This window comes from Scophthalmus maximus, chromosome 16, assembly GCF_022379125.1.
Source record: "Scophthalmus maximus strain ysfricsl-2021 chromosome 16, ASM2237912v1, whole genome shotgun sequence".
In the NCBI taxonomy this organism is placed as follows: domain Eukaryota; kingdom Metazoa; phylum Chordata; class Actinopteri; order Pleuronectiformes; family Scophthalmidae; genus Scophthalmus; species Scophthalmus maximus.
In genome coordinates this window covers 2,138,827-2,165,921 of record NC_061530.1, presented here as the reverse complement: position 1 = coordinate 2,165,921, position 27,095 = coordinate 2,138,827, and the positions used below count along the sequence as shown (strand labels likewise).

At 40.5% G+C, this 27,095-nt stretch overlaps 1 protein-coding gene across 4 annotated transcripts in view; it reads left to right on the top strand.

Annotated features, from left to right (window-relative positions):
* Positions 1 to 27,095, top strand: part of asap1b (ArfGAP with SH3 domain, ankyrin repeat and PH domain 1b) — an 86,310-nt gene that overhangs the window by 49,110 nt on the left and 10,105 nt on the right. For 3 of the 4 annotated variants that reach the window (XM_047327712.1, XM_047327713.1, XM_035613352.2), the window contains exons 7-22: positions 5,491 to 5,576; positions 7,112 to 7,187; positions 7,803 to 7,889; positions 8,553 to 8,561; positions 8,823 to 8,923; positions 9,362 to 9,431; positions 15,835 to 15,922; positions 16,243 to 16,291; positions 19,641 to 19,807; positions 21,994 to 22,127; positions 22,335 to 22,426; positions 22,510 to 22,696; positions 24,518 to 24,603; positions 25,359 to 25,474; positions 25,567 to 25,634; positions 26,216 to 26,323. In XM_047327712.1, the coding sequence (XP_047183668.1) occupies positions 5,491 to 5,576; positions 7,112 to 7,187; positions 7,803 to 7,889; positions 8,553 to 8,561; positions 8,823 to 8,923; positions 9,362 to 9,431; positions 15,835 to 15,922; positions 16,243 to 16,291; positions 19,641 to 19,807; positions 21,994 to 22,127; positions 22,335 to 22,426; positions 22,510 to 22,696; positions 24,518 to 24,603; positions 25,359 to 25,474; positions 25,567 to 25,634; positions 26,216 to 26,323 (1,524 nt within the window). The remainder of the gene's footprint in view (positions 1 to 5,490; positions 5,577 to 7,111; positions 7,188 to 7,802; positions 7,890 to 8,552; positions 8,562 to 8,822; positions 8,924 to 9,361; positions 9,432 to 15,834; positions 15,923 to 16,242; positions 16,292 to 19,640; positions 19,808 to 21,993; positions 22,128 to 22,334; positions 22,427 to 22,509; positions 22,697 to 24,517; positions 24,604 to 25,358; positions 25,475 to 25,566; positions 25,635 to 26,215; positions 26,324 to 27,095) is intronic. The other variant, XM_047327711.1, reaches the window with a different exon arrangement.

Genomic DNA, 27,095 nt, shown 5'->3' with positions numbered 1-27,095 from the left:
GCCCGATAACTGTGGCCCTAAACAAAAATTGTCCAGCATCAGTAGGCTCGCATTTTTTATTAAGTGGGGATCTTGGTGCGGCAAGGATGTTGCTCCACTTTCTCCGGTCCCGTAGTTTTGGTTGCTAATAGCTCTGGAGAGAGGTTTCGGACTTGTGGCCACTCACGGCCATAATCTCTCTTGTTGCAAGAGTTTTGTTGCCAGAGTATTGTGGTACTGCGGAGGCAGTGGTTTGTGTATCTCTGCCGTGTTCCTGCTTCTTACATATTCTTGGCAACATAGTTGCAAGGTAATTGACGCCTATTGGCTCTCGAGTGTACCTTTAACACAGCAAATGCGTTTTTGGTAGCTGTAATAATCTAGTGATTACTAAAAAATATGGTGAACATTTATTTTACTTACCAAACTTCATCATCAGCGCAGACAACTTTTCTTCTTGGGTGAAGATAAAAGGCTGGTGCGTCTGGAGGTAGGTGAGAGATGTATTTCTCCAGAGATGAAACAGGGCAGAGAGGGTTGCCTGGCAGTTCATACATAAGGACCCTTGTGGTCTCTCTATTCTTTCTTTCCAGTGGGTCATTATGAGTTGAACGTCAAACCATACTTTGTTTACAAGCCCCTCTGGAGTGCCGGGATTCAGTACTTTCTTCATGGCGTTTAAGTCGTCTTAGGATATTGACGGGTGGTGGACTGTAGTGTAGAGTCCCTTCTTTCTCAGCATTGAGGAATGTCTTTGTGAGTGTCTTTGAGGAGGAACCAGGACAGACTGAGCAGCGGGTCGTTAATGTAACGGTTGAGGCCAGCACGGAGACCAATGTAGCTGCTTAGGCCATATAGTTTACCTTTACCGTTTTCACAGAGGCACAAAAATCTCTCAGAATATCGTTGAAATGCTCTTTTGAGATGGTTACAAGATCTATAAACACACCTTTGTCCGTACACCGCTCTTCAAAGCATTTGACTCCCCACTTGTTTGCTTCAGGTGTTCAGCTTGTTGTGTTTTTATCTCAGTTTGTCGACCTTTATTCAGCTCTGCATGTCGTTTGACTGTATGTTTTTATGGGGATAGCTGCTGAAGCCACTCCTCAATAGTATATTTCCGTTTTCCTCAACTGTTGCTCCATTACTTCCTCCGTCGCCGAGTGATATGGACCTGTGGAAACTGAGTCAACGTCATATTGTCTTATAATGCAAATTATATCACAGCTAATCAGACCGCTTGATTTGAGCTACCTGTTTTATATTAAGATTTAGAAAATACAACCTTCAACGTCTCATTTCACATGATGGGTATATTTTAAATACATGAGGAGCCTACCACTGATAAACGCTCAAAATTGTTTGCCTTTAATTTAAGTGTTTTCAGATGTTCTATTGTTCTTTTTGAAACAAAATTTTTTTTGGTTTGCTATTAATTCCCATACACTGTACTAAAGTAAAACATGACAGCTAGAATTAGGTGCAAAACCAATGTGAGCTTTTCATGTGCCCAGGAGAATCAGAACAAACTTTTAGAGCTCACTTCGTTTGCCAGAAACCTCTCTAGTGGTGGGTGGTGACGGCTACGCATCGTTCACTGATTTATCCTGTTAGGACTTTTCTTTTCTGACTTTTTTTTAACTTGAATTGCATAATGGACCAATGGCTGTTCTACTGCTGTTGGTTGTGTGAATTATTCCCTACAAAACTCACCCTCGACAGCCAGCCCATCACTTGGCCAATATACAGAGACAAACAACCATCTCAGTGAGGTTAAATACTAATGTAGTTATGCTAACAAGCTCACATTGACAATACTACCACTGCTGATTTTAGCATTGCCATTTGAGCCATGTCACTAGAATGGATTTCTAAGCATTAACATTAACATTATTCAAAATGATAATATTTCAATCTGAAATGTTAAAGACTATCCACTACAATTATTCAGATGGCTCTGAGATATTGTAACAGACAATTTTCACAAATCTTCCATACACAAAAAATGGAAGAAACGTTGATGATAGAGAATTTCATCCATTTCTTTTATTTGAGGTATTTATTTAATTTAACCCACTTTGTTTTACATGATAGAGATGTTTTTGCGATTAATATTTTTGAGGCATCTTGTCGCTAGAATAATCACAAACATCAGCAGTCATCCTGGCTGGAAATATCACTGCTGCTGTTGTTGTTTGCGGGACAGTTGCTGCAGTCAATGGTACAATCTGTTCATCCCATTTAACCTCATTTCTCTGTGTGCACACGCACACACACACACACACACACACACACACACACACACACACACACACACACACACACACACTATCTCTCGCTCTCTATGTTACTCAATCACCAGATTACAGGATGCTCTCACTCTCTCACCCTTTTCATCCTACGCTGTCAGTGAAGTAATGTGGAAAGGCAGGGATCAGCAGGCTGCATTATATTCTGCCCAGACACTGCAGCAGTTTGAGTGTCACTGCTCATTCACTCATGCGGCAGCACTCTCCAAAACACTGAACCCACAAGGCCTAGACAAAATGTGGATAATCTCCCATCCAACAAGCACTGTTAGGCAAACAAAGGGACAGCACATGCATGCATACACACATGGATGCACACACACATGCACCCACATACTGAAACTGTATGTTGGCAACAGAAGCATCACAAAGCTTTTGTGTGGTGGTTTTAATTTTACTGTGCAGCTAAAAGTGGTCCTTAGCTTTGACTCTTTCTAAATCTCTGTGGATTGGCACACTGGGATTAGTTTAGATTAAGATTATATCTCTTATTCATTGGTTTAGTGGGAGAGCCATCTGAAGACATTTGTTTTGAATCTTCAGACACCCACACTGAGTTTACAAAGCATTTCCATTTCAAGGCTTTTTAAAAAAAAAAATTATGATGTTAATACAATAATTTTTTCATTATCCTTTTGAAACTTTAATGAGATCAAAGCAGAGTGCTATTTTATTGTACTACAAGGCATTTTCTGTTTTTAAATCAAGGTTTATTTTTCATTTTCCAAAACAACCAACAACGTTTATGCAGCAATCAATAGGCATATAGACTTAACATCCCTCCCACTACCCCCATTGTCATTCTGATATTTCATGGCAAAAGGTTGAAATTTGCCACCACGCCACAGGGAGGGTGTCAGTCAAAAACTCAAAGATTTGTCTACATCACATCAAAGTATTGAAGAAATAAGAAATCCCCAGAGGAGAGTTTTTCTCAGAGGAGTATTTCTGCGGTCGCCATGGCGGACGACTGAGCTTCTCTGAGCAACTTTGGGGTGGATCTGGCTAACCCATTAAAAAACAATTTCCTGTTTTGTCGTAAATTATGCGTCGCCACAGCCACACCTTTCAACGTGGACTACAACCTTGAGTATCGTTTAATCGGGAAGGTCTTTTGTTGGCCAAGTTTGAGGCGGATCTGTTCAACGACCTAGGAAGAGTTCGTTAAAGTACGACCTCTTCAATTAGCCTTTGCACACAAAATTCTAAATGGCAGATTTCCTGTTGGTCGGAGGCTTTTTTGTTGGTCTAACATGCTACATGTGCCTCCTAAATTTCGTCCATCTACATCAAATTTAAAGCTGGGGGCTGTGACTTTGAAATGTCGTAGGGGGCTCTATGGAGCAATTTTGAGCAAACTTGACTAAAATGTCATTTCAGACATCAGGAACTGCCACTCTTAACATGTCTGCCAATTATCGTGAGCTGCTAAGCATTCCAAGTCCCTGAAACACATTTGTATTTGATGGGGAACAATGCTTCGCCATGGCAACAGCATTCATTACATCTTCAAAAGTTTCAGGACATAACATCATCAACGTCTCACAACTAAGCAGACCAAATTTAAGATGGATCTGGTAGAGTCTAAAATATGGTCTAATTGTTTTTTTGGCAGAAGAGCCAGAAAGTGGCTAGAATTAGAGCGTGTAAAATCCCCGATCTGCAGATATCTAAATTAAACTCTTTGGAGAGCTGATTAAAAGAAGCTAGAGTATCGTCAATAAATAAGTCCTCCAAAGTAACTATACTCTTGAGTCTCCAAGTCTCAAACGATCCATCAGTGATGGAGTGGGGGGAGCCTGATTTTCTGCAACGGGTCCTTTTGGAAGTTCTTTAAATTTAAAAGCCTTTCCCAAAATCATTTCCAAATTTTAACATATCCGGATATGATTGGATTGGTAGAACATTTTTATATAGGGGGCCTGAACTGCCAGGTGGACAGTGACTGTACATTACAGGACCAATATAATTGCTGGAAATTTATTAGGGCCAATACAGGGCTGCACAGCGTTTCTGAAGAATAGCTTTACGTATCCAAGGAGGTTTACCGTTCCAAATTAATGATGAAATAAGTTGGTATAGCAAAGAGAAGAAGGATTTTTTAATGTTAACTGGTATGGACTGAAATAAGTATAAAAATTTAGGCAGGATGGTCATCTTGACCGCATTTATACAGCCCGTAAGAGATAAAGGGAGCCCAGACTAGCGTTCCAGATCTGGTTCCAGAATTTGGTTTGATCCAGAAAATTACATTTAATGAGCTCAGCGTATTGCCTTGTTACAACAATTGCCGGATAAGTAAACTTTTTAGGTTACAGCTTGAATTGGAGAGAGTCAAGTGGACATTGGTCTGCTACAGCGTTAATCTGGAAAGTTCACTTTTGTAAATAATGAGTTTATATCCAGAAACTAATCGAAAATCTTTTAATAACTTTAAGATCCTAGGGATGAAACACAGCGGTTCAGATTAGAGGATCAGCAGGTCGTCTGCAAAAAGCAATACTTTATGTTCCTTTTCTCTATGTATACCATGGATATTACTGTCACAGGGCAGGGCTATGGCAAGGGGTGCTATCGCTATTGAAGGGAGGAGAGGACTTAAAGTGCAGCCCTGCCTAGTTCCTCTTTGTAATTGGAAGGATGATGAGATAGTGTCATTTGTTCGAATTGAGAGGAGTACAGTAATCTGACCCATGAAATGAAATTATCACCAAAACCGAATTTATGCAAAGTTAAAAAAAAAGTAGTCCCACTCAACGCGGTCGAAAGCCTTTTCTGCATCAAATGAGACCACCACCTCTGGGGTATGAGAAGGCTTAGAATACAGAATATTAAAATGATGACGGAGATTGGAAAAAGAATGTCTATTTCTAACGCAATTACTGTATATCAGGGAGGACTGTCTCTAAGCGGTGGGCAAGGGCCTTAGCTAGTATCTTTACATCAGGATTGAGGAGCGAGATTGGCCGAGTCGACTACAGGGCTTTTTCTTCTGTGTTTACCAGTCTATTCACCACAGTGTCAGGGCAGTCTTGGCTCTTACATTAAAGGCTTCAAAAGGCATATGTGCACAGAGATGCATGAATCTTTTCTCTCTGTGTAACAGCGCTGCCACATTCTAACTCAAACAAACAAACAAAAACGTTGTATACCCTGAATTTCAACTCGTAGTTGAACTCTGAACCTCTCTTTGCCTTTGCAGTACCTGATCAAAGTAAATGAAATCAAGACCAAGAAAGGAGTGGACCTTCTCCAGAACCTGATTAAGTATTATCACGCACAGTGCAAGTAAGTACCACCTTAATCCCTCTGACCTGAATTTGTGGACCTCCCCTGTCATGTGTATCATACCCAACGAGAAATGTATTTCAAGACATCCCCTCTTTCTCTCTCGCGCGCGCTTTTTCGCGCACGCTGCGGATCTTTATTTCACTTTCTATCTCTTAATGATTTACAGATCTTAAGGGTGCACAGTTTTGTATATATAGCTCTCATAAATATGCACAGGTCATCATACAGATATGTTCTGACAGCTTTGGGGTTTGGTGGGTAAATAAGTGGATGCACTCTGTGCCAGAACCGCTGCTCACAACGGCCCGTCACGGAATACATATTTTCTGTCAGTGTTGCTAGGTCCTGTTATAACACCAGGACAAACAATATACTTCCCTATTAATCTGTTCATCCTAGGCCTTAATGGATAGAAATGCTGTACTGGTGATGCATAAAAGCACTGGATGGAAAGCAAAGTGTGTAACTGCTTACAGCCAAGAAAAGAAGTAAACAATTTAAAGTTTGTGTTTATTTTATGGTCCTAAGTATTTCATTCGCAAATAAAGTGCAGCAATAATAGCCAAGTCTGGGCTGTCTCACCACCTGTCTCAAAACGTTTAGGTACTCAGTAAATGCAATCCTGAAACCTGCAGACATGACCCATCTTCTCATATTTGTTATGACTTCTCTTGCATGCACACAAGCTGAATCAAAAGTGAACAACGGTTTCACTCAAAGATGAAAGGGCATGAATTGGGCTGCTAAATCAGCTACAGGGATTTCCAGGGGACTGCTTTCTGTGTTTGCTTTCAGTTGAACTCTTTGCCCCAAACATTAATAATCCACTTTCTTTATATAGCATAATTCATGCACAAAGTGCTTCACATAAAAGCTTTTATTTAAATAGTAGCTTGAAAATGTCAGTTTTTCCCAATTTCCCAAATCTCTGTAACATATTTGGAGTGTCATTATCACCAAAACTCAAAACAAAATTTATTCTGTAAATGTATCACGCACCAGATGTGCAAAAGAATGTTTACATTCTGACACTCTGATACTGCAAGCCTAATAGTACTTGACACGGACAGCTAATAGAGTGGGAGGGGAGATATGTACAAAGTGAAAAACAAGCAAAAAAGATGAGGAAGTGCAAGTAATGAAAAAAGGAAGGGAGCTGTATGCTGTAAGAAGAAGAAAGAGGTGGCCAATGGGTGGGAAGCGAGAGAGGGCAGGTCATTAATAGTGATTTGCAGCTGCAGCACTGCATTGAGGTGTGTACAGTACCACAGACAGATCTGTAATGGATTTCACCATGTGCTGATATCTCTGCAAATCTCCTGCAGACTTGGTCAGCTTCACTTTCTGTGCCAGGAGGCAAAGGTGCCAGATTGCTATACATTAAACATAAACTGCACCAATTTCTTTCTGTGACCTTCATAGTGGCCAAAAATAGCAGATTGCGACACCTGACATTTCCAAACTAGTTCCCATTAGTGACTGATGTGTCTCATACTTATTCCAATGAATGTTTATGTCTCCCTGCTCTGCAGTTTCTTTCAAGATGGCTTGAAGACAGCGGATAAGCTGAAGCAGTACATAGAGAAGCTGGCAGCTGATCTCTACAATGTAAATAATCCCAATTTTACCTTTCCATCCGTTCTACCATCTTAATCCTTCAGCTTTAGCTTGTAGGTAGCAAGCCACTTTTTCTCTCTGAATGAAATTAACTTTATTCACGCCTTTTTCTATCACATTCATACACTGCCGGAAGAGCAGCCAGAGGCAATTTAGGGTTAAGTGTCTTGCCCAAGGACACATCAGCATGTGCACTGGCGGAAGCTGGGATCAAACCGCCAACCTTCTGGTTGGTGGACGAACGATTGAACCTAAGCCGCCCTTAAAGTAAATTCCACTTACTCTTTTCCTGCATCCTACTTTGGCAGGATTTGCTCCTATAATAACAAAGTGGAGAATGGTGATTCCAGTTGTAATATTTCCCAAATGAGATGTATAATAATAAATCTAATTTGACATACCAAATGTTTAGATCTGACAGAAATATAACAATGCCTGTTCCTCTGTTAAATTAGATTTATATGACAGGGTATGGATCGTATTTCCTCTGCTTTTGTGTGTCTAGGTATTTAATATGAGGTATTTTTATTAATATAATAAATATCTCTTTGTAAACACAACTTCCAGTTCTCTGTGTATGTCTTTCTTTTTCTTTTTTTCCCACAGATTAAACAAACTCAGGATGAGGAGAAGAAGCAGTTGACTGCCCTGCGAGATCTGATCAAGTCTTCCCTCCAGCTGGACCAGAAGGAGGTAGGCAGGTCACACCCAGACATACCAGGCCACATATGAACTTGTAGCATGTGAAATTCTGACTGCACCAGTTCAAACAGAAATATACTAGGCTAAACACAGCCAGGGTAGACATAGTCATATTGAAACCCCCTTCCCATGTGTTACTACGCACCCACTCTCACTCTGGCCAGTTCCAGGTTTGGAGCTTGTCTCCTCCAGCACAGAGCGAGTGCCCAGTACTGTTCCATGCTGGTAGCCAGTGTGTGGAAGGCTTTGCTGGTGACCAGTGTTGTGCCTCACTGCCTGCTCAGTGGAGAGCCACTCACTGTCAGACCTAGCAACGCACACACATACATTCAAAAAACAAAGCCAACCCTGGTTTTATTTGTCTACATGGGCTAGTTTGGCTATATAACAGTTTTCAGTCCCCTGAGTTTACACTTTCATACTCTCAGTCCACTGTTTTGCATGAAACAACCAACACATTCTGTGGATTCTCTAGTCAATAGCACCCGCAGTAAGCAGTATTTGTAGGAAATAAACACAAGAGATTGTGGTTGATTTCAGTGAGCACACGGGCAGGCAACACAATCTTTCACTCCCACGCCTGCACCTGATCTGGATCTTTCACACCTCTCCTCTCTATCTCCCCCCTCTGCCTTCTGCTTGTGTGGAATCAAGTCTAGAAGAGTAAGTGCTGGTGCATGTTGAGCATGCTGGCATCTGTCTATTATGCTTGACATTACAGTTGTTTGGCCATTTAGAGGTGTTTGAGAGCATGCCTTGTAGATTTTATTCTTCTGTTAGCACTCTCACTTTGGTTTTGAGACTGTGATGTCAGAAAAAGTTTGTTGTGCGTTTGTGTCTGTGATGCATGTCGTTAAATAGCTTCTCTGTACATGCTGTGGGTTTCATTTTGTTATTATATTTTTTTGTGTTTGTTTTGTGCAGGACTCACAGAGTAAGCAGGGTGGGTACAGCATGCACCAGCTGCAGGGAAACAAAGAGTTTGGCAGTGAGAAGAAAGGCTATCTGCTGAAGAAGAGTGATGGGTAAGGTGCTAACGCACCCATTGTTTATAAACGCTGTACCGCATCGTTCGTGTTACATGTATGATTTAAAGGGGCAGTAAGCAATTTTGGAGAAAGCTTGTGTCTTTCTTTGTTGTTATTATTATATTGCACTGACCGGGCCGCAAACCCGCAGCGACGGGTCTGTGAGACCAACGCGCTAACCACTGGGCCAAAACCCCTGAGTCGTAGCCGTAGTCGCTAGCATGTCTCTTAAGGTGTCGGGGAGTGATGCTTACAAACTGCACATGCAGTGTTGCGTGGTACAGTCCGCACTATCTTCTGGTTTTTAATTTACAGACCCAGGGCTGTGCCGAAATATTTGCTGTGATTTTTACAAAACGCTTAAAATCGCTTACTGCCCCTTAAAGAAGAAAAACCTGACAACCCCTTCACTAATGTGTGTACCCCCTCTCACAGACTGAGGAAGGTGTGGCAGAGAAGGCAGTGTTCAGTGAAGGGGGGCATCCTCACCATCTCTCATGCCACAGTGAGTACAAATTAAAACTACAAGCAGTGATATGTGGGCCCTCATGTACACGCACGTCGGGGTGTGTCGGTGAGTTGCTGTGATTAATCCTGTAAGAGGAGTTTGTTAAAGTATGACGTTACAAAAAGATCCAAATTTGCAGGCTAAATTCAAAATGGACAACTTCCCGTTGGGTGGACGTAAAGGTGTCCACCGGAGGGCGCCTTGCACCGGAGGTTCGAGGCCCTATTGCTTCCGCGTCTGGCCATTTTTGAAACTGTTACCATATGCGAAATTCATGAAATTTGATTTATACATCAGGGCACCACCCTGAATTACCTGTGAAATCAATTTGAAATAGGTGTTCCCTTAAAATATCAATATTTATACAAGTTGAACAGTGAAGTTTTTTAATCCGAGCACTGACCCTTGCAATCAGCAGTTATTACAACGCAATATGCACAATATATCACAGACAGCTTATCTTTTAATATAATAGTTTATTAAATTTCAGCACTATTAATTCACAATCATAGTACTTAATTAAAACAAACATCTATCATCAATCGCAGTTCTAAATTGATAAACAAGAGAAGCTACAACTACAAAAATAAACTGTACACAAGCATAAACTGACATAAGTGTGTGTGTGTGTGCGCACTAGATTGCATAGACTAGGCTATGTTAGCGACCGCTAATCCAACCTGATACTAGTTAATGCTAGGCTACAAACATGTGTGCGTCTGCATGTGTGTGGATGTGGTAGTGCGTGTGCATGCGTGTGTGGGCGCATGCGTGTGTAATGGGCGCCGCATGATGGACCACGTGGTTGATGGAGTCTGTAAGGCATTGTGGCAATAGTGTTAACTACAGCTAGCTTACAGTGCAAAAACACGAGGTTGTGTGTATTGGTGGTTAGTAGGATGAGAGAACGAGAGAAAGGAAAAAGAGATTCCTCTGAGAGAGACAGTGGCGTGCAAACACTCAGGACCACAGCATGAGCTGTAGTCTTGGTCAGGTGTTGTAAACAGCCCACGGTGCTCACACACAATAGCAAAGCTAACTAGCAATCCAGAAATGGACGGCGCAGGTCAGCTTTACACGTGGTACAAAGCACCGGGGTGAGATTCGGATATTGTCATTTTTATCACTCGGAGACCAGGCGTGCAAGCATTCAGCCGGTTATATGCTGGTGTCAGAGTTCTGGCAGATAAAATACAATACCGATCAGATAAGTGGCTATCAAAAATTTGCATCACAGTAAATACTTTGAACAGTATCCTGCAGCATTAAAACTGACTCACGTCCTTCAGGTGATCGGCAGCAACACAGATAAGGACTCTGATGTCCGTGAGCTTCACAACAGTCAACAGAAACATTACGTTTACATGATGGTCAAACTTATAATAAACACACAACTAATAAAATGACTCGTCTATGTCAGGGTCTAACACACAGTTGAGGTCCCCTCTTATTATCACATTAGTCTGAGTTGTAGATGATGGTATGAGTGAAAGTATTTTACTGTAGAAACTGGGGCTATCAGAATTGGCGCTATAAATATTAAGTAAGATAACCAGACAGGAATTTACTTCTCCAGTGACAATGAGAAACCTACCTCTGTGATTGTATCTGTGTGCTTAAAGGGAACACTTTCCCTAAAATGTATGGCAACCCCCTGTGCTTTGGTTGAGAAAGATGAATGAAAGGTCTGTCCTACCCATCTGCATCTGAGCTTAGCATGGGCTACATCTTTAAGGTGTGTTTCTTGAAGGAACATTATGTAAGCAGATAAAGTTTTAAGATAAGAAAATATCTTACCTCTTTTGATAGGGTTATTTAGGCCTTTAACATTAAAAGAGGTAAATATTACTTAGAGACGTTTTTAAACTAGCTCTGGCAGACATTAAGTCGGTTTGTTTTACATTGGAGAATATAAGCTATAGAGCATTGTGTTACTGTGCTTTCAAAAAGATCCTCGCACCCAAACCCTCCACCCAAAAGCCCCAAAGCATACCAGAAAAAATCTAGTCATATAGCAAAAATGACGCAAAAGAAAGAAACTAAGAGCAACACCAAGAAAGGCAGGTTGTAGTAATATATAAGATTATTTATAGCAAGTGGTAGCAGTGCCATATTAAATTATGAGTGCTCTCCCAAGCTGTCATAGAAATAAGTTAAAAACAGTTATTTAAATAAGAGGTATTAGTGATGAAGTTAAGTAAAAGAGCTATTAACGGGGACAGCTCTACTAATTATGATCCCAAATTATGATCTTTTGATTAAGTTTGTGTTAAGTTAAGGTAGCAATTTTTTATTTTTCCATTCATAAAAAAATAAATTAAATAAATCAAACTAATGTGACATATTAATTAGACTAGAAGCTCCTGAATTAGCTTAATCACTTTAGGTGAGACCTTCAAATGAAACGTCTTGTAGACCTGTAACATTTAGGCCTATTAAATTGAGCTGTTAACAAGAAATGAAATACATTAATTCTCTCACTCAAGTTTTGATAACTTTTGATTCTGTAGGTCCTGAGATGACGATGTGCAAAAATGTAAAAAAAAATGCACACTTAAATCAAAATGGCAGACAGCCTGACGGTTGTAGTTAATAGTGGCGTAGGGCTTTTCCATAGGTCTTGCCATTATACACGTGCCTACCAAATTTTTTAACGTACATCAAATTTAGTTATAGCAGTCTGATATTTCATGGTGGCACATCGAAATTTGCCGCCACACCAGTGGGAGGGTGCTACATTTGCACACTGTTATCGTGCCTGTCAATTTTGGATAGGACCATTTACCTTTGATTAGGAGCAACATCCTGTTTCATTGCAAAGGAGTGAAAATTGCCACGTATTTTCCACATCATCACGGCAAGGGCTTATGGCAAAAACTTGGGATTGTTATAATTTTTGAACCCATACGTCTTGAGATGACACACCCAATTTGAAATTGCTTGTGTTCAACATGTCGGAGGAGTTCATTGACGCATGATGTGTGAAAATGTAAAAAAATGCGCCACATTTGGTGGACCAGCTGGTCGGCGCTCGGGCCCTGATGAATCTCTTTGACCCCCACAAGTAACTGTGTGAATATAAGATAGAGCATAATGCTGGAAGGTTGTGTTGGGCTTTCTCAATCCAGAGGTTGGAAGAGTGACATGGATCTGTTGTCATGGCAACAATGGCCCCTACAACCACTGAACCACCCCTCCCCCCTCTGCCTGCTGCGCCTTCAGTGACTCATCTCAGAGTGTGTGAGTGCACTGTATTTGCTGTCATGTCTAACAGCATTGTCTCCACGTTGCAGCAGCAGATAGCGTTCACTGTTTTTTCTTCTCTGTGTAAACTACAGGTATCTAAATCTGCGTTAATTTTGTAACACTAGTGCTCTATAGAGCTCAACAGTAAGGTTCCTGAAGTGAAAATCCCATTCATATTCTAATCAAGCTTTTTGATTATTTGCCATAATGTCATAATGATCCAAGGTATCCAAGAACCACCATGAGCTATGAGGTTGTGAAACGATGGTATATGCACCTGTAGAAGCCAAAAGTCTGTATAATATCAACCTTGTTTTAAAAAAACTTGTTTTATTCAAGATGTCAAAAAAAATACATCCTTTGAACGGATATTTTTAGTAAGCATTAGTAAGTAAGCATTTAAAAATGTTTTCGATGGTCCCCTCTGCAACAGTGGGATTCAGACTTTCGCTACTTCCACTTCCAATCCTACTGATGAAAGACAAGAAACACTGCATTTGGTTGTAGGTTAGGTCAGGTTTTTCAAAATTGGATTCTGCACATTTTTGCTGTGATACACTACTTAAAGGGGCAGTAAGCAATTTTGGAGAAAGCTTGTTCCTCTATTTATACCTCTTTCACACCAAAACTACCGGGTTTTTTAAACGCGGGATGACGCGCGTTTAATTGGCAATTGGCCACTTTCACACTGCGAGCAGACCAGGGTCTGATGATCGTGTAGTGACAGTTGGCGGCCATAGATGGCGGTAGAGAGCGGTGCGCTCCGTAAAACAAAGAAGAAGAACAGTGTAGTAAACAACAGAAAGCATGGTAGCCAGTGAGCCGGTGGTCAACGTTACGTTATATCTTGTATTTGTCACTCTTTCAAAGTTTACAAACTCAGCGCAGTGTTATGAGCGAAGCCTGGCCCTTTAAGCAGGTGGCTTTATGGGTTTTGAAGTGTGTGTGTATGAGAGAAGAAGAAGGTTGGCGCTGCACGCTGTGTTTGTGTACGTAGCTGCAGCCACAAGGAGAATGGGCTCCGCACATCCATCCATGTTACCGACAGTTTATGGCCACTGTGTAATGAGAGACCGCCTGATAAGGCTGTGTATGTCCGCCAAAGGGTTGAACTAAAGTTCCCCGTTCTGAACCTCATTGATGATCTGGATTGTGTTAGTTGTTGCCACCAACGAGCCAAAGCTAGGCTAAGCGAGCTAGCTACATGCGAGAGGTCTCTGTCTACTACAGCTGTTGAGGTAACAGCAGTTACCGAAAAAGTAGTCGAGCCTTCCTTGCCTCGGTCATCGCGCAAATTAGCGCGTTCAACCGGGTGTGACGTTCACATCAATGCTGATTGGAGGTGAAGCCGATTATTACCCAGGTCTATTGCAGAGTCATTTGCCCCGGGGCTGAATGCCGATTAAACATTTTCACACTGCAGAAAACGCTGGGTGTTAGCGGGTTTAAACAGGGTTTTTTGGCCAGTGTAAAAGGGGCTTTATTGTTGTTTTGATTTCACTGCTCAGGCTGGGCCGCGAACCATCGAGCTTGGGTATGGGAGACAGACTCTCTGACCACTAGGCCAAAAGCCCTGAGTTGTAGCATCTCCCGCTAGCATGTTTTTTAAGGTGTAGATGGGTGATGTTTACAAACTGCATCCACGGTGTTGTTGGTGCGACCCGAGCCATTTGTTTTGCTTTCGATTAACGAAGCCAGGGCTACGCTGAAAACCAGGATTTCTTTTTGGCGCACACACAGGACAAACAGCTAACGGACCGTGAGGAAATATTCACTGATTTTTACAAAACGTGTATTGCTTTGAATCCCTTACTGCCCCTTTAATAATCATCAGATTATATAATGAAAAAAACCTGTCAGTGAATTTGAAATATGTCCTTCTGCTATCTTTGTGTGCAAATCTTAAGGGAAAGCCTTACTGGAAATAAGATAATAAGATAAAATCAACATTTTCTGAGGCTTGTTAACTAAAAGTCTTGATTTATCAGTCAAATAAGTTTCACCCCATTATGGATCTTTCTAAGGCCTACAAACCAACAAGGCTGGATCTAATCATTAGCCTGTGCGCCGGCATAGCCGGGAGATGGGTTCACACAACACAAGCTCACAGTATGCTCTTATAGAGAAGGACCGGTGTTAAGCCGGGCTTTGCTTGCCTGCTGCAGTGTTTTCCATTAATTACCCAGACTGATGGTGGTCCGCCATAGTTAAATTTGTCCCACCACAGTTTCCACTTCTCATAATAACATAAATGAATATACACATTACATTGCATAATTAAAGGCCCAGTTTGTGTGGGTTATTTTTACCTTTGACTTTCCTTTACATAGATTAAGGGAAATGGTGGCCTCAGATATGATATGAAACGTTTCTGTTTGTTCAGTTGAAGGGACTAAATCTTTAACCTCTCTATGTAGTCTGACCCACCGAGTGGTAGTTATACAAGAGCTCATCATTTCTTACTGTTTGCCACCAATCAAAGTAAATTTTTTCTTTAGCCCGTGCAGCAGTTGGACTCTAGGTGACTCTCGCTGACACGGCGGCAGGCCAGTGGAGCTCCAAGACTCGTCATAGCCTGTTAGCATTTCGCTAGCACGTGCCCCGTCACCTACTCTGCCCCTGCACTGGCAGGAGACAATGATCAGTGTACATGTGCCAACTAGGCCCATTATTACAGTTTACATCCCAGCCAGCACAGTCCAGTTTCCAAACGGGGACCAGAAATGCCTTGAGGTCAGCTTGTTGTTCAATGACACTTTTGTAGCATTGGTTATGTGAATATCTCTGAGGTTTTTATTTGGATCACAGAGTCTATAATTTGTGTATAATGAATACACATATTGATTTAAAAGAGTACAGCAATTCCGGTAATTGATGAATGTAAGTACTTTTTCGTGAAAAAAATGTCAAGCATTTTGCTGGTTGGACAAAATTAAATTTAAAGACTTCTTTTCAGGTCCTGGGAATGGTAATGAGATTTTTCACTGTTTTCTGAAATTTCCTACAATGAACAGTTGATATATTGGGGTTCTATATCTGAAACTGTTATAATAATAATGTAGAGACTTCAGTGTGTAATACTGTGCATTGTTTGGATTGGATGTCTGCAGTGAAGAGCTGCCTTTTGTAATTCTGAATCTGTTTTTGTTTGCAGTCTAACAGACAGCCGGTCAAACTCAACATGCTCACCTGTCAGGTCAAACCGAGCGCAGAGGACAGGAAGTGCTTTGATCTAATTTCTCGTAAGTTTAGCACACATGCTGTATTTCAATGCTGTATGTGAATGGATTGGTTACATAAAGTTATATTAACATGCAGAAAGTTGGGAAGAGTTTATTAAACAAAACATTAAGGAAAAATAATCTGTGGTTATACAACAGTTTTAAAAAGTGATACAACACAATATCTATATATATATATATATATATATATATATATATAATATATACATGACAAGTCATATATTTAATTAGTGAATGGTATGCTGTCTTTTGATTCTAATGAAGAGATAATAAGCTAGATAATGTGCTTTATTTAATATTGTGGTTTCTGTTTTCCACAGATAATAGGACATATCATTTCCAAGCTGAAGATGAACAAGAGTTTGTTATGTGAGTACTTCAGAGTAACCATGCAAAATATAATACATGACATTGATACTTGTTTTTTATGACCACAGTAATAAGACTTTACCCTTATTTTGAGTTTTGCTGTCTCTCTTTAACCTAAGGAAATGTTTCATATCTTATTACCTTTCACCTCATTCTTGAAGACAGGAAGTGTATTTCACTTTTTGAACAGCAGAGAGTTGAAAGCAGGTGACAGAGAGGATGGCAATGCAATTTGTGGTTTTCAATAATTCAGGTCGGGCTAACCTCAACCTGTTGTTTCCCATGCAGTCACAAATATCAATAGGTACACACACACACACACAAACAGATTTCTGGGACAGTATTAATTCAACAAATGTTTTATTAAGTCATCTCACAACATCAATTATTTCTTGACGGTCTTACCTTTTTCACACTTACCACACAAAATACATTTAAAGATGCTTTGCATTAACATACATACTCTTATCTTATCTACAAAAACAAGTACAATCATGTTCTATTAAACAATAAGTAATTTTTGTTATTGCTGCAGATGAACAGCAGTAGCTCGAGGCTACATTAGCTTATACTAGCACAACATGCCCACATCCCACATCAGCCGAACTGTCAGCAGTTGATTTGAGCATGAAATGAATAAGATAATATCTCTGGTACCGCTGCATCAATTTTGATACTTTTTCCTTTTAATCGTTCAACTGTGATATAAGCAATGATATGTGCAATCAGCCTGATCCTTTATTGTGTGTGTCTGTGTTTGACGCAGTAGAAATGGGGTGGGGAAATATAAATATATAGATATATGTATATATATTTTGAATATTTTTTTTGCAAACTAATAATACAAATTTCCTCTGAACTAAATGTTAATTAGGGGTGCAAATAGCAGGTCTTAATTAACTGACTTATCTTCTTTAATCTAAACAGACTGAAAAGCGCAGCTAAACAGGAATGTTTTGAGTTTAGTTTTAAAAGATGATAGCGTTGGAGCACCTCTTATATGATCAGGTAGAAGATTTCAATAAAAGCTAAAGGCACCTTCACCAGTTTTCATGGAGACCCAGTGAACAACCAGACGGCCTATTAAACCTGACGTGAAGGATCTAGCTGGTTCATGGCTCTCAAGCAGCTCCTCAGATACTGAGGTGCCAGACCATGGAAGGCCTTAAAAACAAACATTGAAATTTTAAAACAATTCTAAAATGAAAAAAAATTGGAAGCCAATATAACGACCAAAGTACAGGTGTTATATGGTCATATTTAGTTTTTCTAGTTAAAACTCAGCGGCAGCAGCTGCATTCTGGAGTAGCATCACCTGGTTAAAGTGATAGTTCGGTGACTTTGAAGTGGGGTTGTATGAGGTACTTATGCATAGTTAATATGTTACCTTATGGAGATGGTGATCAGTGCTGTCAGTGAGTTTGGAGGAGGAGTCTTTTTCGCCACGTTTTTCAATGCTTACCTAAAAAAAATCTGTTCAATTTTACGCTTAATAATATATCTTTTCAATGCTTTAGTTTGCCACCAGAAAGCTGTTTATTTTTTTCACTTTTTTTCAAGTGTACTTCGGCCATGTATTACTACACCAACTCGCGCCAATGGAGAGCAGCAGCGTATCACTGCACAGTTCTTCTGTATACTCTGGTTCATAAAGGTATCCTCTACGTCCACAGTGAATGGCATGTCTTCGTCGCTTTCATAATCACTCACTTTTTGTTTCTTGTGTCTCTTGAATAAGCTGCCGTAGCTCTGAGTCGAACAATTGATTTGCGGAGTGATAGGCTGCTGCTCTCCAACGACGCGAGTTGTTGTAGTTATACATGGCCGAAGTACGCTTGAAAAAAGTGCAAAATAAACGGCTGTCTAGCGGCAATTGAAAGGATATTTAGGTAAGCTTTTGAAAATTTGTGAGTGAGACTGACTTTCACTACTTCCACTTCTCCTCCTACGTAAAGTGACAGCACTGATCACCATCTCCATAAGGTAACATTAACTATGAATAAGCACGTCATACAACCCTACTTCAAAATCACTGAACTATCCCTTTAAGATTATTTTTGGGATATTCCTTTGAGCAGTGCATTACAGTCAACTAAATGACTGGAAATAAAAAACGTTTTCAGCATCCTCGTGGGATAGCAACCTCCTTACTTTTGCAATATTTCTCAAATGATAAGACAGTTATAACTCTGCTGTTAATGTGGCTTTGGAAACTGGTCAGCATCTAAGGTCATGCCAAGGTTTTTAGCCTGTGAGATTGCTTTGGCCCAGCAGCTGTGCCCCTACGCATCTGTGGAATTAGAATATCTTCACACTTGCGGATAAACAGACACTTTAATTTGTCTGGGCTCTGCCTTTGCATGCAGTGTTGCGTGACAATGACAGAGGAAATGCTGATGTCAGGTTCATATAGACCACTTGTGTGTAGGTGTGAGCGTAGGTGTGATTGTGGGCCAGTTCAGTGGGTAGAGTGTAGCAGCAGATTGTGACGTGTAGAGAACTGCAGGAGGTAATGTTTGAAAGGCATTATTTGTCACGTTTTGCCGGAAGCAGGGCCCAAATGCAGAGGTGGTGAAAAAAGAATATTTAATAATAAAACAAACAACTCAAAAATCCAAACAAGGGTGTCCACACTACTTAGTAAAAAGGAAAACTGAAACACTGGAGCCAAGGGAAAAATCACAGTGACTGGAACAAAATCCAGTCAGTGAACAGACTGGAACAAAATCACAAAGACAGACCGACTCAGGACAGACTGGGGGAAAAACAACAGACAACCCAACAAAGACAAAGGGAAGCACAGAGACTAAATACACAAGTAGGGCAGGGCAAATAAAACACAGGTGAGACACATTAGGAACAGGTGCAGACAATCACAGGGGCAGGAGACACAGGAAAAACAAGACACCAGAAACAAGAAACAGGAAAGGAAGGGGCTGGAGACACGGGTAAAGTAAAGAGTAACCGACAAAAGACCGGGAAACAGGAAGTGCAAAACTAATTCAAAATAAAACAGGAAATCAAAACACGGAATCATGAAACAGGGGCAGGAGACATGGGCAAAGTAAAGAGGAACCAACAAAAGACAGGGAAACAGGAAGTGCAAAACTAATTCAAAATGAAACAGGAAATCGAAACACGGAATCATGACATTATTCTTCATGATCAAGGTATGTGTGAATCTGTGCATGGTCTACATTTTCAAAGAAAATAAATCTGCAGGGACAAAAGACCTTTGAGGATTGAAGTTTTTCATGCAAATATACCAAATACTTCATCATCACTCCCTCCCTCATTTCAGCTTTTTTCCCAATATATTTCTATTTTAATGATTTGTTTCCTCTTGCAGCTGGATCTCGGTCTTGACCAACAGTAAGGAGGAGGCGTTGAACATGGCGTTCCGTGGCGAGCAGAGCAGCGGAGGCGAGGACGGTTTAGAGGATCTTACAAAAGCCATCATAGAAGATGTGCTCCGCATGCCAGGCAATGAAGTCTGCTGCGACTGCGGAGCTGTGGGTGTGTACTGCTGCTGTTTGTGTATCCACAGTATCTACCTCTTTTATGCTTGGTCAAAGCTCTCCTTGTTATGGGGAAGGACAAACACCTTCACTTCAGCAATTTCTGATTCAACTGTGAGAAAGTGTTTTATTTAAACCTAACCACCAATCTTGATTTCTTTGCAATTTCACGGCCACCAATTAGACAGTCACTGAACAAGTTGCAATGCACATTCCCCAGTAGCCTTAAACAAACAAGAGTTTGTATGTACGTGCCTTAGTGTTGGTAGTATTCAGGACACAACCCAATCTTGGTCCTCCCCCACATTTGGAAGCAAAGACTCAGCACTTAAGAGCAGCATAGACATTCAGGCCCTTTGACACTTAACACACACCCACACGCACATACACACACACACACACACACACACACACACACAAACAAACCCACCTTCCCCTATGTCAATCCAAATGCACAGGAGCTCAGACTGACGGGGGGACTTTATGCTCTGAGGGGAATAACATTTTTTCTATGCTTTGAGAAACAACATCATTACATCACGTTCTTACATAAGTCACACACTCTCTGTCGACTCTGCTGAGAGGAGAGGTAAGAGATGACGCCCAGTGCTGATATGTGTCCCTTTCCTCAGGTCCTAAAATTAACTTCAAAGTCGAAAAGGTTATCGTGATAACTTGCAAAGGTAGCCTCCTTGTTCCCCCTGGTGTGAGAAGAAAAAGGATGACTCCATCTTATTTGATATTCTCCCAGGATATCCCCCTATAACACACAGCTTTGCAGCTTTAGCATTAAGCAGCTATAGCTATAGAGGTCACCATGCATCCAGTCATCATGTTTAACATGCACTTTGTGACTTGTCAGCGGCTTGCATCTGTTCATTATGCGGTGTAAATGTGTGCGTGCACGTGCCTGCCTGTTTGCAGTCTTTTTCTGTGTATGACTCACTAGTTTTCGGGCTGCCACTTGATGTTTCCATCATCCTCTGCCCCGGTGTTCATTCATCAGAGTAGGACAGAACAACACCCCTCAACTCACAGCATCACTGAGCTCACAACCAACACAGCCAGGCTGTGTCTAAGGCTGGCTTAAATCTCCCAGATTGCATCAGAGCACCAAGTTGTGATTCTGGTCAATACAGCGGTTCAGAGGGTGCTGCGCAAAGTCTTTGCTGGTACATCTCAGCGTGCTAGTGGCTTTGCTAGGCTGTTATGTAATAGAATTTATCTGGCTCCTTGTGTATGATGTGTCTGTGGTCACTGTTTGTGCCTTCGACAGTCCTCTAGTTAACTGAAATATAATAAAATAGAAATAATATCAATCAATTCAATAAATAAATTAGCTTTGTTTGAAGCATCCACTTCATTTTACAAATTCTTTTGTCTCGTCAGCTGAAATTATTTTCTCATTCCACAAGATTACATGACTTTAGCAATCCATGCTCATGTAAGCACAACGACACATTTATGAAATATTTGACCTGATGAGACTGAGATCAACATGTTGTGTATTTAGTCAGTGTTGCAGTCAGTAATGTAGCCTCAAGCTGCTAGCCCATGTAGTTGCCTCAATCAATGACACAGGATTAAAAGATAGGGCTGTAGTAGGAAAAAATCTCAAAACCACTCACAGAAACAATGCAGAGTTTATTAAAATTAGGTTTTGATGTCAGTTTTGATGTCAGTCCTCACAGTTCTGGTGTTATAGCTTTGGTCAAGGATCACCATTTTTTCTCAGAGGTTCAACAATCACAGTGGAATGAATCAATGTGGAGACACAGCAAAACCAATATATATACTAGCAGCAGCCTTAATGTCTCACAGTACAATGTAGCCTTGAAATCTATTTTCATTAAGGGGCATGACTGATGCTTGTTATTGCTGAAAAAACTCTTGCTTTTTAGTTTTATTTTGCCTTTATTTGACCATGTCCCTGGCCAGAGCTGAGTTAAATTGTACTGACATTAATAGGCTGCTTTTGGAACTACCAGCTGTCAGTGGTACCTGGTGCAGCCTAAATCAAAATCTGTCATTTGGTGTTGGTACGGTATGTGAGACATATATCCAACTTGAAATAGTTATACTGGACCTAGACCAGCTCCACTGATGATTGCACTGACTATTGCAGTAACTATATAGTGGATGGTAGCTAGCTGACATGTCTTTTCTTGTATTGTTTGTTTGTAGAGCCCAAGTGGCTTTCCACCAACCTGGGGATCCTAACCTGCATTGAGTGTTCTGGCATCCACAGAGAGATGGGGGTCCACATCTCCCGTATCCAGTCTATGGAGCTCGACAAGCTAGGAACCTCAGAACTCTTGGTGAGTTAGGAAAATGCTCTAAAGTGAGAACTAATAGTCTATATTGTAGGCAATAGTAGTCAATGCCCTCTACTCAACATTTGATTCCTAAAGCATCAGGGTTTCATACTCTCTGAACCAATGTGCTCATCTGGCATAAGCAAATGTTGCTCTACTTTTTAACATAACTCTAATCTGATGACTGCTTTTTCCCCCTTTCTTCCACAGCTGGCCAAGAATGTAGGGAACAGTAGTTTCAATGAGATTATGGAGGGAAACCTCCCTACCCCTTCACCAAAGCCCACTCCCTCTAGTGACATGTAAGTACACATTTTATATCCAAACACCTCAACGTATTTCATTTCTTTCAAAACACACTTTGAAAACCAGTATTTGTCCACAGGACTGTAAGGAAGGAGTTCATCAATGCTAAGTATGTGGACCACAAGTATGTGAGGAAGACATGCACATCTGCGGCAGCTAAAATGATCGAGCTGTTTGAGGCAGTTCAGACTAGGGACCTGCTGGCCCTCATCCAGGTCTACGCAGAGGGGGTAGAGCTTATGGAGCCACTACCAGAGGCAGGGCCGGTGAGTTTGACCTTTGAGGCTGTGGGCCTTAGATTATTTGCCCTTGGGCCACAAGGAAAAAATATGATATGATATGAAAAAAAGTGGAATGATAATTACTTTATAAGTAATTTTTTCCCCCAATACTTAAACATGATGTGGCCTTTCACCCTGTATCATTTGTCATTATTCCCTTTTACGCTCAAAGGTAATTTTGAAGTCATCAACCACTTAGCATACTTGGTATGCTTGTGCTGTGATCCTGTAGTTTGTGAGAGCTTAAGAGTTTCTTTGCCAGATCTAGGGGGAAGGTGAAAGGCAAAACTAATCTAAATGTTTGATTTTAAAAATTTCCCTAAGGATTCCTTTCACCCTCTTTGGTAAGAAGGTCTGCAACGTAAAGTAAAAACAGTTGCCAGTCGCATTAAAGCTTGCTATCCCCTTCTCTAAGGTTTCTAGACTGTTAGACTTATTTTATGTGCATAAGCTTTTGATTGAGTCTAATACAGTGGAGGTCAATTCAATTTCAATAGTTTCTCAAATCAAAACTGCTGTGGTTTTAATTGGAACTACTTTCTATTGAAATAGTAGCCTTAATGAAAATGTCAGTGTGATCTGTGGATTATCCAGATTATAGAATGTACATTTTCAATAGCACTTTGGCACATAGAGTTCAAACTATCTGAATGCTTTGTTTTTAAGCAATTTTTAAACAAATTAATTTTGTTATTTGGGTGAACTAGTCCTTTAAACATTGAATATTTCTGAGACAGGTTGGTGGTTAATTTGGCTAAAATACATATCATGTGATATTGACATTCTTGGATAGCAAGTTGCCTGTAATTTTGGCTGCATGTCAACCTCTTGCCATAACCTCCACATGCATGGTTACAGTAGATTTCTATCACGCTCAGCTCATACTAAATTACAAAGCCAGGAAAATCGACTCCCCACTGCTCTCCACATGTTGCTGCAGTGGTTCATCTTCATGTTAGATTTAATCCCGTCAAACAGTACTGACACATTTCTACCAGTTGGTGAATTATTTGGTGGGTAGGAATGGGTGTAACATTTGGAACATTTTGAGTCCTCACAATGACTTCCCCAGCAGGTGGTGACATTCAACAACCTCAGTTTTTGTGTAAATGACGACATGCGGTGGTTCAGCTCACTTCTCTGCTTTATTCTGTAGTCCATCTTTTCCCTGTACTGTAGCACGAACAACATGGATGATCAGACTAAATCTGACATAAATGGCTCGATCTTTTGAAACACAGACATGTTTTTTCTCTAATGAAAAATTTAGTGTCCATTGCTGCAACAGACTAGAGGAGGATATTATTTGGTGACAGAGGGAGCTGCTGCTGCTGTCGTCTTTGCTATCAAGTCTGACTCAACGATATCGGAGCTGCCGCTGTCAGTACATCTGAATGGCTGCAGACAGTATAATGACATCCCAATCGCCGCTGAAACGTAGATACAGATAACATGACAGGAATGCATTGCTAAATACAGCCCATTCTCAACCCTACAGATGCCACCAATTATACATTACATGTAACTGTTGCTTCCATAAATGTAATCCTTTATTTCCATCTTTAATGTTGAATTTAAAGAAATAGCACAAAGACAAATCTAGACCAATCCATTAAAAGCAATGCAAGAATCCCCCGAAAATAGACAAATCTTATTTTCATGGCTGTTTAAATATCATTTTTAGGAGCCATTTTGTTTACAGCAGCTTGTTTAATGCTAAACGAGACACAGAGGGCTAGAATACAGAATGGATGCTGCTTAAGATTGTCTCATCCTGTCTGTGCTGTGTTTGATGGCCCCCTGCAGGAAGCTGGAGAGACAGCACTACACTACTCTGTACGGACTGCTGACCAGACCTCACTGCACCTGGTGGACTTCCTTGTGCAGAACAGGTACATTTTTTGTTACTCTTGCATTACTTTGTAATGCAAGAGTAACTTGCATTACAAAGTTAGAATAGTCTTCCATAAGCATGTGGAATCATTTGAGCTTTTTGTGCAAGTTAAAAAGCTGTCAAAATGTCTTTGAACGTATCAGGTTTTTACAGCTAAATTATGTAGTAAACAACACTTTGGTAGGAAAACACAGTATTAAACATGACCTGTCTGTGTTATGTGAGTCTTTCTTGTTCTGTGCTCCAGTCTATGATAAAGCAGTGGAAGTGCATAGCAAAGCTTAGTGCTGCACAGCTCAGCTCAGATTCCCACAAGGCAAACAGAAATGGGTCAAGCACTTGTTCTCTGCCTTAATTTATTCCTCTTTTCAATTGTTTACCCACCACTGCTCCTACTGCACACAAGTCTGTACGCGTAAGAAGTGGGACTCTCTCATTAATTAATAGCTGTGCTAATATAGTGTCATGCTTATCCCTCATTATTTTAAACATTTCTCTTGGAGATGCAGAAGATCTAAAATGGAGTATTTAGCTGTTACTGTAGCACTGAAGTTGTTTTATTTTGCAAAGCTTTTACGAGGTTAGCTTGTTTTTCAAAGCACGTCTGTCATGCATTATTTTTCCTGATTTATTGTTTTATTTAGTTTTCACCTCTTTTAATGGAAAAGACAGATCTGTGCTGTTTTCAACCATTTTCTCGTGTGTGTGCCTGTGTGTGCCTGTGTGTGCCTGTGTGTGCGTGTTTTCTCACAGCGGTAACCTTGATAAGCAGACAGAATGGGGGAATACCGCCCTGCATTACTGCTGTATGTACGAGAAGCCTGAGTGCCTCAAGTTACTTCTGAGGGGCAAGCCGGCTACTGACATCAGTGAGTCACATGTCGAGGTTTATCCTCTCGTTAATGTCATATGTACACACATATCAGACACTAACTGTTGATTATCCCTCTGCTTCCTTTAGCCAATCAGAATGGAGAAACTGCAGTGGATGTTGCTAGGCGACTGAGGAACACTCAGTGCGAGGAGGCAGTAAGTACATGATCACACAGCCGGAGCTTCTGGACATCCCAGTAGATATAAATGGTCTATAAACATATCTATATATATATATTTTTTTATTATAAAGACAAAATCAGATAAATGAATCAAAAGGCTGCGCAGGCTAGATTGTGGTTGACTGGACACGTATTAACCAGTCATTGGACAGATCATTCGGAACACTAGATGGTGGTCAAAGATCTGTCTCTAGCCCCAGGCAACTGTGACAGTAGAGTGGAAGTAATTGTTGATGTATGTTTGTTATTAACGCTAATATAAGCAAAAAGCAAAAAAGCAGCTTTATATGTTTCCTTGTGGTACCTCTGTATACTGGGCAGTTGCTAATATCTAGACAAGAGAATAATAATAGTGATCTATGGTTTTGTATTGTTGTCCTAAATGTTAGGTCTGACCCCGATTTATGGTGTTACTGTACATTACTGCATTTTTTTCTCCTTTCTCATTTTTTGCTGTTTTTACTCTGACTTATTTATAGTGTTTTGGTTTATTGTAGAACTGAGCCTTTTTAAATAATGCATACATAAGCCAAACATCTGTGCGTGTGTGTGTAGCTTGTTCAGGCTGCAGAGGGGAAATTCAACCCTCATATCCATGTGGAGTATGAGTGGAGCCTCCGACTGGAGGAGATGGACGAGAGTGATGACGACCTGGATGATAAGGTTTGAACAGATCATTACATTCGCTTGTCTAAACCTGAATACGTTTTTCACCACATGGCACATCATGGCATTGAATGCAACTAATAATCAGATATGACCGTCGAGGGATCCTCTAGAGCTCCGTGGTTGGATCCTGTAACACACCCAAAAACTGTTGCTGAGGATTCTGTATATTTTTTGGCCCCATTCATCTTTTTGTGTTGCATCTCCCCATATTTTTGTGGTCAATCTTCCAAAGTCATGTGATAGGGTATAATGTTTCCAGCAAACATGGAATAGGAACAACTACATTTGCCGCTAATTTTAATGGATCAAAAAGATGGGATTTGATGTCATTTTCAGAGAATCAAAGACCAAAGACTTATCTCAGGATTGTAGTAAATCTGGTGTGTATAGGAAATGGTAACGAGTTAGGGCAAATATTCAATTTTCTTCTGCTTTGAAACACAATAGTGCAATACAATCAGAAAGCATGTTAAAGACTGTAGATCAGGGGTATTCAATGAAAATTCAAGGTCGAGTTAGAGACATTTTACGCAAGTAAAGGTCTGGAACATCATAATGTCTTACTTGCCTTATGATTCAGTGCCATATTGAAGTAGGCTGTTTGTATCAACATCCAGCCTAATTATCAACAACTGACTGTCAAATCCAAAAAGAGAAAAAGGCCTGCAATTCAATCACATTTCAAGAATGTTAATTGTCAGTTTTGATTTTGAACTGGAGCAATTATAAATAACAAGTACTCTACATTGGAGTTTGCATGTTCTCC